Source organism: Stigmatopora nigra, unplaced genomic scaffold, assembly GCF_051989575.1.
Source record: "Stigmatopora nigra isolate UIUO_SnigA unplaced genomic scaffold, RoL_Snig_1.1 HiC_scaffold_25, whole genome shotgun sequence".
NCBI lineage: Eukaryota > Metazoa > Chordata > Actinopteri > Syngnathiformes > Syngnathidae > Stigmatopora > Stigmatopora nigra.
In genome coordinates this window covers 2199883-2217722 of record NW_027551604.1, presented here as the reverse complement: position 1 = coordinate 2217722, position 17840 = coordinate 2199883, and the positions used below count along the sequence as shown (strand labels likewise).

Below are 17840 nucleotides of genomic sequence, written 5' to 3'. Positions count from 1 at the left end.
TTACGAAATCCCCCAAAATAAATGCATTTTCTTATCCATTATTTTATTTTGAAAACATTGACATGGGTGTACTTATGCTGTTAATTAGTGTTGTTGTTTAGATTCTTAATGTTGCATTTATGAGATGTGTGTTCATGCATTCGTAGGTTTGTGTGTTCTCTCCATCCGGTACATACTGTTAGCTTCTTGAATTGTTTTTTTTTTTGTGTATCTTTGTTGTTCCAGAACTGTGCAGGAACAATGCTGCCTTGCAGTTCTCGAAGACAACATGTGCACAACCGGCATCAACATGGCCAAAGATCAAGGAGCCTGTGATTCTTTGTTCTCCAACACCTGTGAGACCAAAACCACCAAGGTCCATATGTGCATTTTGAACGTCCAACTAACTGCCTCACAGTTCTGGGGTCGAGGGTTCAATCTCAAGTTGCTCCTCACAAGGCGGAATTGGCATTTGTGGGTTTTCTCTGGGTACTACATTCCAAAAACATGCTAAGCTAGCTAGCTTAACACTGTAAATTGCCTTACCTTAGCTATGATTGGCTGTCTATCTCATTCTGCCCTGGGATTGGCTGACCACCGACTCAGGGTGTCTTCTCCCTGGTGTCCTACATTAGCTGGGATAGGCTCCGGCACCCTGGTGAGGATAAACGGTTTAGAAAATGAAGGATGGAAAGAAATAGGTCTAAATACCATATGGTTGCTTGACAAAAATAATCAAACCGTGATGACTAATGATGAAAATGTGTGATCTCAACACATCTTGAGTCAATATTTGAAAGTTTTAATGATATTAAAGGGACAGGTCGCCGAGTTAACATGTTTTTATGATTGACAGATGTGCTGCGATTGTTGCCTCTTGGGAAAGACGGGTCAGGAGCAAGGACTTCCCTGCGACCACAACCTGTCTTTGGGCTACCAGTGCGGGCTAGTGTACCGGGCCTGCTGCGTCTACGGCACCCCCGACAATCAAACGGACCCCACTGCCCAAACTGAACGTGGGTAAACGCAAACGCATAAAACGTAATGGGAAGAAATATCAATAGAAATGTGCTGAACATAGACAACTACTATGAAGTAGATCAACTAGAACGCTAGGCTTTTTCTTTAGTCCCACACTGCCCTCCAGTGGATGGAAAGAGTATTGCTACTAGGTAAAATGAGTTCTACACAGTCCATCCTAGCCTAAAAAAATATTTTTTTAATAAATAGATAAAATCACAGACTTTTTTTCTTACGTGTAATGTAGAAGAAATAAAATAAAAGTAATATTTTAGCCAGTTTTAGAGTATTCAATTCCTCATTAGTATGTCATTATTACACACTATTATAATTGAGTGTTGAGTGTATTAGTGTTTATGTAAATGTTATTGTATTGTGTTTAAATAGTTTTTTTTAATATCTGAGGTTTAAGAACTTTAAAATTTGGTAAAATACAACCGTTTTTTTATATTTGAAAGTCCTTTTTGCAAAGTTTTGTCTTTTGGTCAATTAAAAAGTATGCCAAATGACATTTTTTAAATTATATATCACTAAAAAAACAACTTTTGAAAGATATTTTTTTGTATTTTAAGACCCATTAGGATTAACTTGCAGTTTTAGCTATCAAAAACGATGTTTTCCTCTTATTAATTCCATATAATTAGATATAAATCACAATTCCTGCCTGTAAACACTATAAAATAACCCACAAAATCTCAATATATTCTACAGAATCCCTCCAAAATTCATTTTAAAATATTATACTCATTTCCATTGTCATAACTGGCAAAACTTGCACATTTTCTGACTCAAAAATCTTAATTAACAACTAAATAAAGACACTTTTTCCCTTCTAGTGCCAAACAAAGACGAAACCAAGGACCTTGCAAACAACTCAATACCACCAGACGACTGCAATGGTACACTATATTAAGCATTTACCTATTTTTTTTTAAATTAAACTATTCACGAATATATTTTTGTTCCTCCCCAAGGAAAATGTGCTCATAATTGTGTGGGTAACGCCACTTGCGGCTGTCTCAAAGGCTACAAACTGAAGCCAGATGGCAAAAGTTGCGAGGGTATGAAGTTCCTTTGGCATTTTCTTCTTGTTGTTGTTTATGATTGTCATTTATTTTCCTCCACTAAGCTGTCTTTTATTTCTAAACACGCAGACATTAACGAATGTTGGCTAGGCGCTAGCAACTGCCGAGTGGGCGAACGTTGCATCAACACTGACGGTTCTTTCCGTTGCCAGAGAGAGGTCAGCTGTGGGACCGGCTATGAAATGACAGATAACAACAATTGCAAAGGTCACTTGTTTGTGCAAACTTGTTTTATTTAGTGTGTGTGTGTGTGTGACGGGGTACTCGGATGTTTGGTCGCCGGTCAAAGAGAGTTTACTGTTGAAAACAGCTCTCAAAATTATATTCACGAGAGAGAGTTTAATATCTAAAAGAGAGTTTAATATCTAAGTACTGTTTGATATCTAAGTACTGTATAATATCGAAGTACTGTTTAATATCTAAATACTGTTTAATATCTAAGTACTGAATAATGTCTAAGTAGTTTTTAATATCCAAGTACTGTTCAGTATCCAAGTACTGTTTAATATCCAAGTACTGTTTAAGATCCAAGTACTGTTTAATATCAAAGTACTGTTTAATATATAAGTACTGTTTAATATATAAGTACTGTTTAATATCTAAGTACTGTTTAATATCTAAGTACTGTTTAATATATAAGTACTGTTTAATATCTAAGTACTGTTTAATATCTAAGTACTGTTTGATATCCAAGTACTGTTTAATATCCAAGTACTGTGAAATATCTAAGTACTGTTTAATATCTAAGTACTGTTTAATATCTAAGTACTGTTTAACATCTAAGTACTGTATAATATCTAAATACTGTATACTATCTAAGTATTGTATACTATCTAAGTACTGTTTGATAGCCAAGTATTGATTAATATCCAAGTACTGTTTAATATCCAAGTACTGTTAAATATCTAAGTACTGTTTAACATCTAAGTACTGTATACTATCTAAGTACTGTATACTATCTAAGTACTGTATACTATCTAAGTACTGTATACTATCTAAGTACTGAATACTATCTAAGTACTGTATACTATCTAAGTACTGTTTGATATCCAAGTACTGTTTAATATCCAAGTACTGTTTAATATCCAAGTACTGTTTAATATCCAAGTACTGTTTAATATCCAAGTACTTTTTAATTTCCAAGTACTGTTAAATATCTAAGTACTGTTTAATATCCAAGTACTATTTAAATTCCAAGTACAGTTTAATTTCTAAGTACTGTTTAATATCTAAGTACATTTGACCGGCGACCAAACGTCCGGTCACAGTGTGTCGGTGATAAATTAATATCTATCTTTTCCAGATATTGATGAGTGCGAGACCAATATGCACAACTGTGGCCCAGAGTTTGAGTGCCGAAACATCCAGGGTTCATTTCGTTGTTACCCGAAGGTCGCATGTGGTGCTGGTTTTATCCAGGATGCTTTGGGAAACTGCATAGGTGAGTGTAATGTTTAACTAGTGATATATATTTAAACCTTTGACCTTTGACCTGATTACGCCCCCCAAAAAAATTCTCTCTTATCTCAAGATAAATATTTTCCCAAAATTTTACTCTTATCTCAAATTTTGAGGTACCAGTGTAATATCATGTATATATATTTCCACATTCCAGATATCGACGAATGCATCACCCTGCCAGGACCATGCCAAAGGACGCAGGTATGCCTCAACACAGTTGGCTCGTACACCTGCCAGAGAAACTCCATCAACTGTGGGCGGGGCTACCACCTCAACGACGACGGCACGCGTTGCATCGGTATGACATTCAACCGAGGACCCTAATTTTTCCTCTGCAGTTTTTGGACAAATATATATATGTTCTTGTTTTGTTTAGCCCAGGGGTGTCAAACCACTGGTCTGCGGGCCGAATACAGCTTAATTTGAGATCAAGCGGGCCGGACCAGTAAACTCATTGCAAAATAGAACATAGAACTAACAATAAGTCCACTTTTTTCCTTTGTATTAGTCACTAATACTAATAATTAGTGCAAAGAATGAGTAAATTATCAAAATGTTTATTAAAAAAAATCCTTTTACGTTATAAACAATATATTATGAACAATAGAATAACATAAGAACATAAATAAATGTCAATTCATGTTGTCTGCACGTACTAAAACCCTGCACCCCCTAGCGGATAATACAAGAACTACAAATTTTAAAGAAAATTCATTTTTTATACAATGCAGCTTTCTTCCCCGGGCCGTACCAAACCGCCAGACGGTCCGGATCCGGCCCGTGGACCGTATGTTTGACACCCCTGTATTAGTCACTAATACTAATAATTAGTGCCAAGAATGAGTAAATTATCAAAATGTTTATGAACAGAATTGTCCTTTTACATATGAACAATATATTATGAACAATAGAATAACATAAGAACATAAATAAATGTCAATTCATGTTGTCTGCACGTACTAAAACCCTGCGCCCCCTAGCGGATAATACAAGAACTACAAATTTTTAAAGAAAATTCATAATTTTTTTATACAATGCAGCTTTCTACCCCGGGCCGTACCAAACCACCAGACGGTCCGGATCCGGCCCGCGGGCCGTATGTTTGACACCGCTGGTTTAGTAGCCCTTTAAGCACTAATCTTATAAATCATCTATTAAAACCAGATTCAGACCCTTTAAAAATGACACAATCAGACCCAGTTTTGGACCACACTTATAAGATAGTTTTGTGTATGTAATAATGTCATTTTTTTCCAATTTTTTAAGATATTGATGAGTGCAAAGGCCCTGAAAAAGTCTGCTCTGGACATGGTTGTATCAACACAGTAGGCTCGTACCATTGTCAGTGTGACAATGGCTACAACTTCAATAGCATCACTCGTCTGTGCGAGGGTAAGCGGTTTTTGGTACGAGATGCTCAAGTTTGATGGCAAAACGTGATTCGTTATCTGGTTTCGTTGTAGATTTGAACGAATGCATGCATTATCCCGGACGACTGTGCGCTCACAAGTGCGACAACACTCCCGGCTCGTACAAGTGTAGCTGTACTACTGGCTTCAAGCTGTCTAGGGATGGAAGGAACTGTGATGGTAAAAAAAAAAAAACATGGTCGCCGTCTGGGATGATGCTCGTGAGCCATGCTTTGTTGTGCAGAATTTTTTTTGTATTTTAAACAAAATAATAGCGATTTTTTTGGTGTATTTTAAACAAAATAATAGCGATTTTTTGGTGTATTTTAAACTAAATAATTGCATTTTTTGTATTTGGCTTGTGAGCCATGCTTTGTTGTGCAGATTTTTTTTTGTATTTTAAACAAAATAATAGCGATTTTTTGGTGCATTTTAAACAAAATAATAGCGATTTTTTGGTGTATTTTAAACTAAATAATTGCATTTTTTAGTATTTTAAACTAAATAATTGCATTTTTTTTTGGTATTTTAAACTAAATAAATCATTTTTTTTATTTTAAACAAAGTAATTGCGATTATTTGTATTTTAACAAAAAATGCGATTTTTTCTGAATTTTAAAGAGAATAATTGCATTTTTTTTGTATTTTAAACAAAGTATTTTTTTGTATTTTAAACAAAATAATATATTTTTTTGTATATTAAACAAAGTAATTGCGTTTTTTTCTGAATTTTAAACAAAATAATTGCATTTTTTTTGTATTTTAAACTAAATAATTGCATTTTTTTTATCTTAAACAAAATAATTGCATTTTTGTGTATTTTAAACAAAATAATTGCATTTTTTTGTATTTTAAACAACATAATTGTGATTTATGAGTATTTTAAACAAAATAATTGTGATTTTTTAGGGACTACAGTATTGGCCCGAATATAAGACGATCCTGATTATAAGATACATACTCATCAATAAAGTAGAAAGTACAAAGTCAAGTAAAAAGGAATGTAGTATTAAGAAATATTAAAATGTAATTAAAAAAGATGGAGGGGCTGTATTTGAACTTGATTTGAACTTCAATACTTTTGTCAATCCTCCAATCGAAAACCATTGACTAACAAAAACATTTTTCTACGTAGATTTAAACGAATGTGAAAGTAATCCATGCAGTCAAGAATGCGCCAACGTATACGGCTCCTACCAGTGTTATTGTCGCCGTGGTTACCAGCTCAGCGACACTGACGGGGTAACATGTGAAGGTAACAAAAATTATTATCATATATTTTTTAAAATGTCCGCCAAATTGAGAAAGCTTTACATGGTTATCGTCCTGGCTTAGATATCGACGAATGCGCCCTACCAACTGGCGGTCACATCTGCTCCTACCGTTGCCACAACACCCCCGGGAGCTTCCATTGTTCCTGCCCAGTTAGCGGCTACACCCTCGCACCCAATGGACGAAGTTGCCAAGGTATTTCAAACAAAAATGAACCCCACATTTGAGTTTTTGGACAACCTTTGCCGATTACTTTTTGGGGCGATCCCAGACATGGGCAAACTACGGCCCGTGGGCCAGATTGACTTTAAAAAATGTGACAGATGGGCGGGGTCAGCAGAAGATAGGATACATATAAAAAAGTGCATCCGTTAACAGTACATATGGAACATAAAGAGAAAAAAGGACTAAAGTTTTAACATACTCATCACTTATCATTAAAGTAAAAAGTACAAAGTACAAAGTAAAGTAAAAAGGAATGTATTAAGAAATATTAAAATGTCATTAAAAAAAGACAGAGGGCCTGTAAAGCACAAAAAATAAATAAGTGTGGACAGAGCTACTGCCACTGGCTTCCACGTGACGGCGCCATCTTGGGGGAAAAAAAATGAAAATGGACATTGTCGGAGGGCCGAATTAAAAATCTTAACGGGCCTGATGCGGCCCGCGGGCCATAGTTTGCCAATGTCTGCGTTAGGCTTTTTAATCTGGCCCGCCGACGTTGTCCAAAATGTATTTTTTTAAAAATTTATTTTATTATTTTTCTTTTAATTTTTGTTTATTTTAATGTTTTTTATTTTATTTCCCAAGGTGGCGCCATCACGCGAAAGCCAGTGGCAGTAGCTCTGTCCACTTTTATTTATTTTTCGTGCTTTACAGGCCCTCTATCTTTTTTTAAATGACATTTTAATATTTCTTAATACATTCCTTTTTACTTTACTTAGTACTTTATACTTTTTAGTTGAACGATGAGTGATGAGTATGTTAATACTTTAGTCCTTTTTTTCTCTTTATGTTTCAAATGCACTGTTAACGGATGCACTTTTTTAAATGTATCCTATCTTGTGCTGACCTGTTTTTTCTACTTTTTACTTTAATGATGAGTATGTTAATACTTTAGTACTTTTTTCCTGTTAATGTCTCTTTCATATGTACTGTTAACGGATACACTTTTTTTTATATGTATCCTATCTTGTGCTAACTCCGCCCATCTGTCACATTTTTTAAAGTCAACGTGGCTCCCCTCGGGCCCAAAAGTTTGCCCACCCCTGTTCTACTTGTTCACATTTCAATGTTTTTGTTTTTGTCTTCCCGTATTTCTCCTAGATATTGACGAATGTGTGGCAGGTATACACACGTGTGCCGATAACCAGAGTTGTTTCAACGTGCAAGGCGGATTCCGCTGCCTGTCCTTCGATTGTCCTGACAACTACCGTCGGGTTGGAGATGCGTAAGTGTCCAACTTTTCTATTAAAAATACAGGAAAAGGGATTCTCAATTCAAGAGAGGTGTCAAAGTCCCTTTTGGTGGACGTGGTGAGGCAGTTTAATTTGAAAGGAAAGCATTTTTACAGCTAATAAGCAGGTCGCTTCACAATCCCTTTCATTACTAAGTTGGTCGACCAAAGTACCAAAGTAGCCCAATAAATGGTTAAAACAGGAAAAAAAGCACGATTAGGGTCAACCTCACGGCTAACTGGGGTCCTGGGTTCAAATCCAGGTCGGTGATCCACCTGTATGAAGTTTATATGTTCTCCCTGGCCTGCGTGGGTTTTCTCTGGGTACTCCGGTTTCCTCCCACATCCCCAAAAACATGCAAACTAGTCTAATTGTAATCTAGGACTCAAATCCAGGTGAACCCAAACTGTGTGGAGTTTGCATGTTCTCCCCTGGCTTATGTGGGTTTTCTCCGGGTACTCCAGTTCCCCCAACATTCCAACAGCTCAAAATTTTTAACTGAACCGTATTAAAGATGGCGGCCCGGCTTAGCATCTAGTACGTCTGCCTTACGGCTCTGGGTTCAAATGCAGGTTGGTGGTCCACCTGTGTGGAGTTTCCATATTCTCCCCTGACTTATATGGGTTTTCTCCGGGTACTCCAGTTTTTTCCCCCACATCCCCTAAAACATGCAAGTTAGTCTAATTGTACTCTAGGGTTCAATCCCAGGTGGGCCAGAACTGTGTGGAGTTTGCATGTTCTCCCCTGGCTTATGTGGGTTTTCTCCGGGTACTCCAGTCCCCCCCCACATCCCCAAAACATGCAAGCTAGTCTAACTGTCCTCTAGGGTTCAAATCCAGGTCGGTCCACCTGTGTGGAGTATCCATATTCTCTCCAGGCTTGTGTGGGTTTTTTCCGGGTACTCCAATTCGCCCCCACATCCCTTAAAACATACCAGCCAGTCTAATTGTCCTCTAGGGTTCGATCCCAGGTGGCCCCAAACTGTGAGGAGTTTGCATGTTCTCCCCGGGCTTATGTGGGTTTTCTCCGGGTACTCCAGTTCCCCCCCACATCCCCAAAACATGCAAACTAGTCTAATTGTACTCTAGGTCTCAAATCCAGGTCAGTCCTCCTGTGTGGAGTTTGCATGTTCTCTTGAGCCTGTGTGGGTTTTCTCCGGGTACTCCAGTTTCCCCCCACACCCCCAAAAACATGCTAGCTATTCTAATCGTACTCTAGGGTTCAAATCCAGATCAGTCCTCCTGTGTGGAGTTTGTATGTTCTCCCCACTAGCTTATGTGAGTTTTCTCCGGGTACTCCATTTTCCTCCCACATTACAAAAACATGCATGGAAGCCCAATTCGGCCACTCTAAAATGGTTGTCCTTTGCCTCCCGGTGCCCCCAAACCCGCATGCCATGCACGCCACATTCGAGGTTCTACCCCTCAACTCATCTCCCCCCAGCACTCCCCCACCCATGGAAAACCCACCCTCCCTCACCCGTCTCTATCTCTCTCCCCCCTTTTCTTTACAGTCGATGCGAACGCTTGCTTTGCAATGAGTCTGTCGAGTGCCTGGCCCTGCCGCTGAGAATAACCCACTACCACCTCACCTTCCCCACCAACATCCCCATCTTCACCAGCATCTTCCGCATGGGCCCCTCCCACACGGTGGCGGGCGACACCCTCCGCATCGCCGTCACCTCGGGCGACGACCACGGATTTTTCAAGGTGGAGCAAGTCTCCGGCGGCGGCGTGCTGTCCGTGGCCAAACCTTTCCGCGCCCCGCGGGACTTTGAGCTGAACGTAGAGCTGGGGCTGCGGCGCTACGGCACCCTCAGCGTGTATCTGGCTAAAGTGATGGTGTTTGTTACGGAGGATGCGCCAAGGGTGGTTTATGATCCTTTGCTAGAATAAGGGTGGGTTTTTTGGGGGGGGTTAGACATTTTGATTTTGGGAGTGAAGTGGATTTTATGCAAATTATTTGGAATATTTGAAAGAATTTGTCATAGTTTTTAGAGATTTTTTTTACTTAAAAAGATATTTTTTAGAGGCACAATTATGGGAGTGAATTGGATTTTAGTCAAATTAATTGCAATATTTGAAGAAATTAGTCATAATAGTTTTTAAAGATTTTTTGAAAGAATTAGTCATAGTTTTTAGAGAATTTTTTTACTTAAAAAGAATTTTTAGATGAACAATTACGGGAGCGAAGTGGATTTTATTCAAATGAATTGGAATTTTTGAAGAAATTAGTTATAATGGTTTTTAGAGATTTTTTGTTTTTACTTAAAAAGACAATTTTTAGAGGAACAATTAGGGGAGTGAATTGGATTTTATTCAAATTATTTGCAATATTTGAAGAAATTAGTCGTAATAGTTTTTAGAGAATTTTTGAAAGAATTAGTCATAGTTTTTAGAGATTCTTTTTTTTACTTAAAAAGCTATTTTTTAGAGGAACAATTATGGGAGATAATTGGATTTTAGTCAAATTATTTGCAATATTTGAAGAAATTAGTCATAATATGTAGTTTTTAGAGAATTTTTGAAGGAATTAATCAGTTTCTAGAGATTTTTTTTTACTTAAAAAGACTATTTTTAGATGAACAATTACGGGAGATAATTGGATTTTATGCAAATTAGTTGGAATATTTGAAGGAATTAGTCATAATAGTTTTTAGAGATTGTTTTTACTGAAAAAGACAATTTTTAGAGGAACAATTACGGGAGCAAATTTGATTATATGCAAATTATTTGCAATATTTGAAGAAATTAGTCCTAATAGTTTTTAGAGAATATTTTTGTTTACTTAAAAAGACAATCTTTCGAACAAAAATATTTTGATTGATTAAAATAAAATGGCAGTTAAAATATATATGTTATGCTGCAACAATATGGTAACATTTTAAAAGAATAGTTGTAAAATGTGTTATTTTATAATTTTGCGTCAGTCGATTGACATCCGCTAGAGGGCGCACTATGCCAAGGAAAAATAAGAAAATACGGTTGCTCTGTCTGGTCTACAACTTGAAGTACTCAGAAGATTGGTTGCATGGTTAAAGTCTGATGATTTATACTCTTGATGGTTTATGTGTTGGCTGAAGAGTTTTGTAATAAAATAAAATAAAAATAAGGCAAGTACGCTCCTTCGTGATGACGTCGGATTAAATTGAACGCAGAAAAGAATATCGCTCAGGCCAAACAATACACGCATCATTGTTCACGTATAAAAAAAGGAATGTAAAAATATCTATATTGAATTTCAGCGCCATAATACAGAATTTTATTTTTTTAATCTGGTGTAATTCAATCCTAACAATTGTTGTCCGTCAAAAAAACTTTCGGAATTGTCTAGGGAAAGTTTTAAAGTACTCTGATCTTACTTGAAATTAGATAAATTCAAATTTGTAGAAAAATAGCAAAACACAAATTCTAATTTGCATGAAAAATAGCAAAGCACGAATTCAAATTTGTATCAAAAATTAGCAACACATGAATTCAAATTTGTATCAAAAAATAGCAAAGAACAATGCAAATTTGTATGCAAAATAGCAAAGAACAAATTCAAATTTGTATCAAAAAATGGCAAAGCACGAATTAAATTTTGAATGAAAAATAGCAAAGCATGAATTCAAAATTGTATGAAAAGGAGCAAAACACGAATACAAATTTGTATAAAAATTAGCAAAGCATGAATTCAAATTTGGATACAAAATAGCAAAGCACGACGTCAAATTTGTATAAAAAATAGCAAAGCACGACGTCAATTTTGTATAAAAAATACCAAAGCACGATTTCAAATTTGTTTAAAAAAATAGCAAAGCACTATTTCAAATTTGTATGAAAAATATCAAAGCACAAATTTGTATGAAAAATAGCAAAGCACGAGTTAAAATTCGTATAAAAAATAGCAAAGCACAAATTCAGATTTGTATAAAAAATAGCAAAGCACGAGTTCAAATTTGTATAAAAAATAGTAAAGCACGACTTCAAATTTGTATAAAAACAGCAAAGCACAAATTCAAATTTGTATAAAAAATAGCAAAGTACAAATTTAAATTTGTATAAAAAACAGCAAAGCACAAATTCAATTCTGTATAAAAAATAGCAAAGCACGAATTCTAATTTGTATAAAAAATAGCAAAGCACATTTTCAAATTTGTATGAAAATACCAACGCACAAATTCGTATCAAAAAACAGCAAAGCACGACTTCAAATTTGTATAAAAAAAATAGCAAAGCACCAATTTCTCTCAAAAAAATCGCAAAGTACAACAACCATCTTTTAACCCTAACCTTGATCTCCAAATAGCTTGTCACAAAAGCCAAACGTGGCTTATAAAAAAAAAAGTATAAATTCAGATGTCGTCACGCCTCATAACCTTGTTTCCGAAAAAGAGTCGGGGATATCCCTAAAATTAGAAGCGCCATTTTTTTCTTTTAAATCTTCCGCTTCTGACTTTTTTTGAGTTATAGTACTTTAGGGATCTGGACAATTTGTGGTCCAACAAACATGGCGGCTCTCCCATTGAATGATGCCCTGTCATGTTTATGTTGGGATGTTATCAACTTGCCAGCTATAAATAATTATTACCAAAATACAACAAAAAAAATCATAAAAACAGGCAAAACCAACCAAAGCTTGACCAAAAGAACATCCGTCCAAGAAAGATTTGTTATTCTTTCTGGTTTTGCAAGTATTGGGGGGTTTTCCACGTTTAAGGACTGGAAAGTCACTCAAAAAAAAACCCAAAACCGGCGAGCATCCTAACGCGGACAAACGTCCATTCAAAAAAGACACTGTAATTAGCCCGTTAGCCGTTTTTTTGACCACTTGTGCGTAAAAGGGCGGTTTAAACTGGGTCATTATCTTCTCATCAATTCATCTGGGTCACCTCAAAATGGCTTCCGCCCCGTCCTCTGGAGAGACCCAATCGCGGGCCCCAATGAGGGGGGCCCCAGCTTTAAAAAAAAAAAAAACAGGACATTTGCTGCTTTTGGCTCGGGAAGTAGCAAAAACTTGGAGTTAGCCGCTAAGCTAATTGCTAATTACAAGCCCCTTACCCACTTATTTAGGTTCTTTGTGAAAAAGTGGACTAACCGGCTCAGGCCGGTTCGATGTAAACCTTCGGGCAGTGGGTCCCCAAAGGGGACAGACCATAATTCACTATGTACCCAAACAAAATAACTTAAGAGTTGTTTTGATAGCCCAAAAAGTAGTAGTTTTACGCAAGGCACGGTAGTATTCTGAAGCATGGAGGTCTGTCCACCAATAATTTAAAGGGACAGGAAACGTTAAATGTTTTATAAAGTTCTGTATTGCCTGAATACGTTTTTGGGGGACGGTTGTTTCTCATAGGCCGACGCGAATTGAAATTCTAGTGCTATACTATATACAAGATGAAAATCATCAGGTTTTGAATTATAACATAGCTGTCAACCTCGGCTAATTGCTCTATGTAATTGCAATTGGCCTTATTAAGTGATAATAAAAAGGAAAGTGGTACATATGAACTCAGAAAGGGAGCAATTAAGTAGAACATTTACTCCAAATATATACATATGTATATCTATATCTATATCTATATCTATATCTATATCTATATCTATATCTATATCTATATCTATATATATATATATATATATATATATATATATATATATATATATATATATATATATATATATATATATAGAGAGAGAGAGAGAGAGAGAGAGAGAGATGTATAGAGATATATAAAGATTTATAGATATATATATAGAGATATATAGATATATAGAGAGAGATATAGTGATTTATAGATATATATAAATATAGAGATGTACATAGATATATAGACATATATAGAGAGATTTATAGATATATAGACATATATAGATATATATAGAGAGATTTATAGATAAATATAGAGATATATAGAGAGATTTTTATATATATATATATATATATATATATATATATATATATATATATATATATATATATATATATATATATATATATATATATATATATATATATATATATATATATATATATATATATATATATATATATATATATATATATATATATATATATATATATATATATATATATATATATATATATATATATATATATATATATATATATATATATATATATATATATATATATATATATATATATATATATGTATATATATATATATATATGTATATATATATATATATATGTATATATATATATATATATATATGTATATATATATATATATATGTATATATATATATATATATATGTATATATATATATGTATATATATATATGTATATATATGTATATATATATATATATATATATATATATATATATATATATATATATATATATATATATATATATATATATATATATATATATATATATATATATATATATATATATATATATATATATATATATATATATATATATATATATATATATATATATATATATATATATATATATATATATATATATATGTATATATATATATATATATATATATATATATATATATATATATATATATATATATATATATATATATATATATATATATATATATATATATATATATATATATATATATATATATATATACACACATACACACACACACACACACACACACACACACACACACACATATATATATATATATAGAGAGAGAGAGAGAGAGATTTAGAGATATATAGAAATATGGACGTGGTGACCAATCAGTTGGCACTAAATGCTCCGGCACCCCCACGCGGATAAACCGTATCGAAAACGCTCAAATAATACACAACAAATACTACTACTACTACTACAGAAATGAATAGAATAAATCTACCTACTATACCTCAAAATGTTCAACCTATTGTTTTTAGCACTATTCCAGGTGTCATGAGTTTTTTGGGGAGCCGCCATCTTGATCTGACCTGTCACTGATTAGCCCGTGGAATAAATAATCGGAGCCGCCTTTGGAGAAAAGCCGGGAGGGAGTTGTCGCTCACAATTTGGGAGGCTTTCCAAACACTCCCTTGACTCGTAAATTATCCCCGAGAGATTATAGGGATGTGGAACCCAACCAGGGGATGCCCCCAAAATTCCAAATATGCTTGTGGATCATTCTTTGTGAGTGTCATCCTTTATCGACTGACCTCGAAGATAGAATTCCTGAATTTTGGCGTTTGTTTTTGTTTGTTTTTAGATTTTAAAATATATTTTTTCCATGTTGGGTTCTCCAACAAATACAGACGCTCCCTTACTTTCTGCAAATGGTGGAATTCTGTATTTCTCTACATTTATTTGTCTTTTAGAACGTCACGACCTGAACGCTCAGACCCGATACGATGCATTAAAGCCTGCCAACCCAAAGACGTGGCCTGCATCATGGATGAGGCGCAATCCGTGTCCAACACTTTTATCTCGCTGCCTACATTCAGAGAATTCACAAAACCTGAAGGTACTTTCACATTTAAATTCATTGATTTAAAGTCCAAAAGACTTACCATGTGACGTAGAAGAACATGTGGCTTCAGATAAGATTCTAGAGCAGAGAGACCACTTCTAGAGACTGAAAAGACAAAAGAATGAAATTATATTTATATGTATTCTCAAAGTTCATTTTATAATGGCATGCAGCAACATTTGCGCTAAGCTAAGGACGCTATTTCCTGATTTTGTAGTGTCGACTCAATCGCAATAAGCAAAAAAAAATACTCTATCTGCATTTTATTGTAAATATAAGTTACTAAAAAAGTGAGCAGCTGTAAAAAAAGTCCTTTCGTTAAGCTAATGTAGCAGCATTTAGCATTTGAATACGACTTAGCATTGGTTTGATCCGATGCTATCATTAGCATTAATTGACTCAATCACTAAAAGAAAAAAAACATGACTTAATTGCAAATAAAAGTAAAAACAAAATTAAAAATACTAAAAAAGAGCGTACCCCGGCAGAAAAAATGTGTTATGCTAATGTAGCAACAGTTATTTTAGCATTTGAATGCGACTTTGCATTTGTTGACCCAAGGCTAGTATTAGCATTGACTCAATCATATTATGAAAAAAATACTGACTATATCTGCATTTTATTGCAAATATAAATTACAAAAAAGCATATACAGCAACAAAAAACAAACAAATTCCCAATTGTTAGGCTAATGTAGCAGCATAGTTATTTTAGCATTTGAATACGACCTTGCATGTATTGACCGATGCTAACATTAGCATTGACTCAATCGCAATAAGAAAAAAAATACTGACTATATCAACATTTTTTTGCAAATATAAGTTACCAAAAAAGAGCATACCTGGCAAAAAACATTTTTTTACCCAAACGTTACGCTAATGTAGCATAGTTATTTTAGCATTTGTCTATGACTTTGTATGTGTTAACCCAAAGCTACCATTAGCATGGACTCAATCGCAATAAGAAAAAAATACTGACTATATCAACATTTTATTGCAAACATAAGTTACTAAAAAAGAGCGTACCTGGCAAAAAACATGTTTTACCAAAACGTTACGCTAATGTAGCATACTTATTTTAGCATTTAGATATGATTTTGTATGTGTTGACCCAAAGCTACCATTAGCTTTGACTCAATCGCAATAAGAAAAAAATACTGACTATATCAACATTTTATTGCAAACATAAGTTACTAAAAAAGAGCGTGCCCAGCAAAAACATTTTTAACCTAAATGTTACGCTAATGTAGCATAGTTATTTTAATATTTTGATATGACTTTGTATGTGTTGACCCAAAGCTACCATTAGCATCGACTCAATCGCAATAAACAACAACAAAAAATTACTCTATCTGCATTTTAATGCAAATATAAGTTACCAAAAAAGAGCATAACCTGTCAAAAAACAATTCTTTATCTCCCAACATTAAACAAACGCATTAGCATCGCTAATTTAGCATCTAAATACGACTTAGCATGTATTGACTCATTGCAATTGCCTCAATCTTAATAACACAAAAAAGCCTACCCGCATTTTATTACAAATACAACTTGCTAAAAAAAACATAGCGTACCCCAGTAAAAAATAACTTTTTCCCTCGAGTTAAAGTAATAAAACGACATACTTATTTTAACACTTGAAAACGACTTTGCATGTGTCACTGTTTGTCATGACTAACATTATTTATTTGTCCCTTTTTTTGTCTTCTCATTAAAGCCATTTTTTTCTTCAAAGTGGCTGTTCCATAATACTTAGGCACGGTTGCATTACACGCCATTTTGGCTCTAAAAAAGTAACCATCGCAATCACAGTCGGCCAATGACTGGGCCACATGTGGCGTCTGTTTATGAGTATGTTAACATGAGAGGGAGACCCTGTCATTGCTCATAAAAAGCGAATTTGGGGATGGTCCAAAGTCCTTTTAAAGCCTTTCTATGACCTTTCCATAAAAAATTGAAATAACCTCCATTTTTTTCTTGTTTGGTGACCTCAGAGATCGTTTTTTTGAGAACTACAGTCCCGGCTTACGGTTCGTACCGTCTGGGAAGCTATGACGTCAAATTTAACATCGTGGAGGGCAACGTGGAAAACGCCTTTGACGTCATTAAACGTGTGGAGAATGGACTGTATGTGGGTGAGTAAACTTTTTGTGTATGTTTTGCCGTAATTGTGTGGGTTTGTTTTTAGCATTTTATATCCAGATGGATCCTAAAAGCGGGGACAAAATCAGGTTGGTTTCGGAGTCGTTTATATCTCGAAATATTTTTTGGAACATTATATTCGTTCACTATGATGATTACTTTGTCGCAATTTCTCAGCAGAACTTTTGCTGAAACTTCCATATGAATTTGATTTATTTACCGTATTTTCACGACTACAAGGCGCACTGTATTATAAGGCGCACCCTCAATGAATGACATTTTTTTCCATATATAAGGCGCACTATATTATAAGGCGCACTGTCTATTTTGGAGAAAATTTCAGACTTAAGTGCGCCTTATAGTGGTGAAAATACGGTAATTGCTATTGACTTCCAGGTATGAGGCACTCACTACACAGTCACTTCTAGAGCCAGCCATTGTTGATGTTTTGGATTTTTTTGGTATAAAATCTTGCAGTGGGGGAGGAGCTATAGGATGGAAGATTTTGTAAACTAAGATGGCATCTGCATACTTAACAGTATTGAGTATTCAGT

At 34.6% G+C, this 17840-nt stretch overlaps 2 protein-coding genes across 3 annotated transcripts in view; one reads left to right on the top strand and one right to left on the bottom strand.

Annotated features, from left to right (window-relative positions):
• Nucleotides 1-17840, bottom strand: part of LOC144191986 (aldo-keto reductase family 1 member D1-like) — a 76011-nt gene that overhangs the window by 15882 nt on the left and 42289 nt on the right. The window contains exons 2-3 of the mRNA XM_077710958.1: nucleotides 15186-15250; nucleotides 526-634 (exon numbers count right to left, since the gene is read on the bottom strand). The gene's annotated coding sequence lies outside the window, so the exon portion shown is untranslated. The remainder of the gene's footprint in view (nucleotides 1-525; nucleotides 635-15185; nucleotides 15251-17840) is intronic.
• fbln1 (fibulin 1) overlaps nucleotides 1-17840 on the top strand; it is a 32111-nt gene that overhangs the window by 5450 nt on the left and 8821 nt on the right. Inside the window, exons 3-16 of one of the 2 annotated variants that reach the window (XM_077710955.1) lie at nucleotides 226-355; nucleotides 836-995; nucleotides 1836-1898; nucleotides 1974-2060; nucleotides 2154-2291; nucleotides 3388-3525; nucleotides 3700-3843; nucleotides 4812-4937; nucleotides 5009-5134; nucleotides 6090-6209; nucleotides 6290-6421; nucleotides 7553-7676; nucleotides 14994-15139; nucleotides 17139-17279. In XM_077710955.1, the coding sequence (XP_077567081.1) occupies nucleotides 226-355; nucleotides 836-995; nucleotides 1836-1898; nucleotides 1974-2060; nucleotides 2154-2291; nucleotides 3388-3525; nucleotides 3700-3843; nucleotides 4812-4937; nucleotides 5009-5134; nucleotides 6090-6209; nucleotides 6290-6421; nucleotides 7553-7676; nucleotides 14994-15139; nucleotides 17139-17279 (1775 nt within the window). Of the gene's footprint in view, nucleotides 1-225; nucleotides 356-835; nucleotides 996-1835; nucleotides 1899-1973; nucleotides 2061-2153; nucleotides 2292-3387; nucleotides 3526-3699; nucleotides 3844-4811; nucleotides 4938-5008; nucleotides 5135-6089; nucleotides 6210-6289; nucleotides 6422-7552; nucleotides 7677-9196; nucleotides 10802-14993; nucleotides 15140-17138; nucleotides 17280-17840 lie in introns of those variants that run through there. The other variant, XM_077710956.1, reaches the window with a different exon arrangement.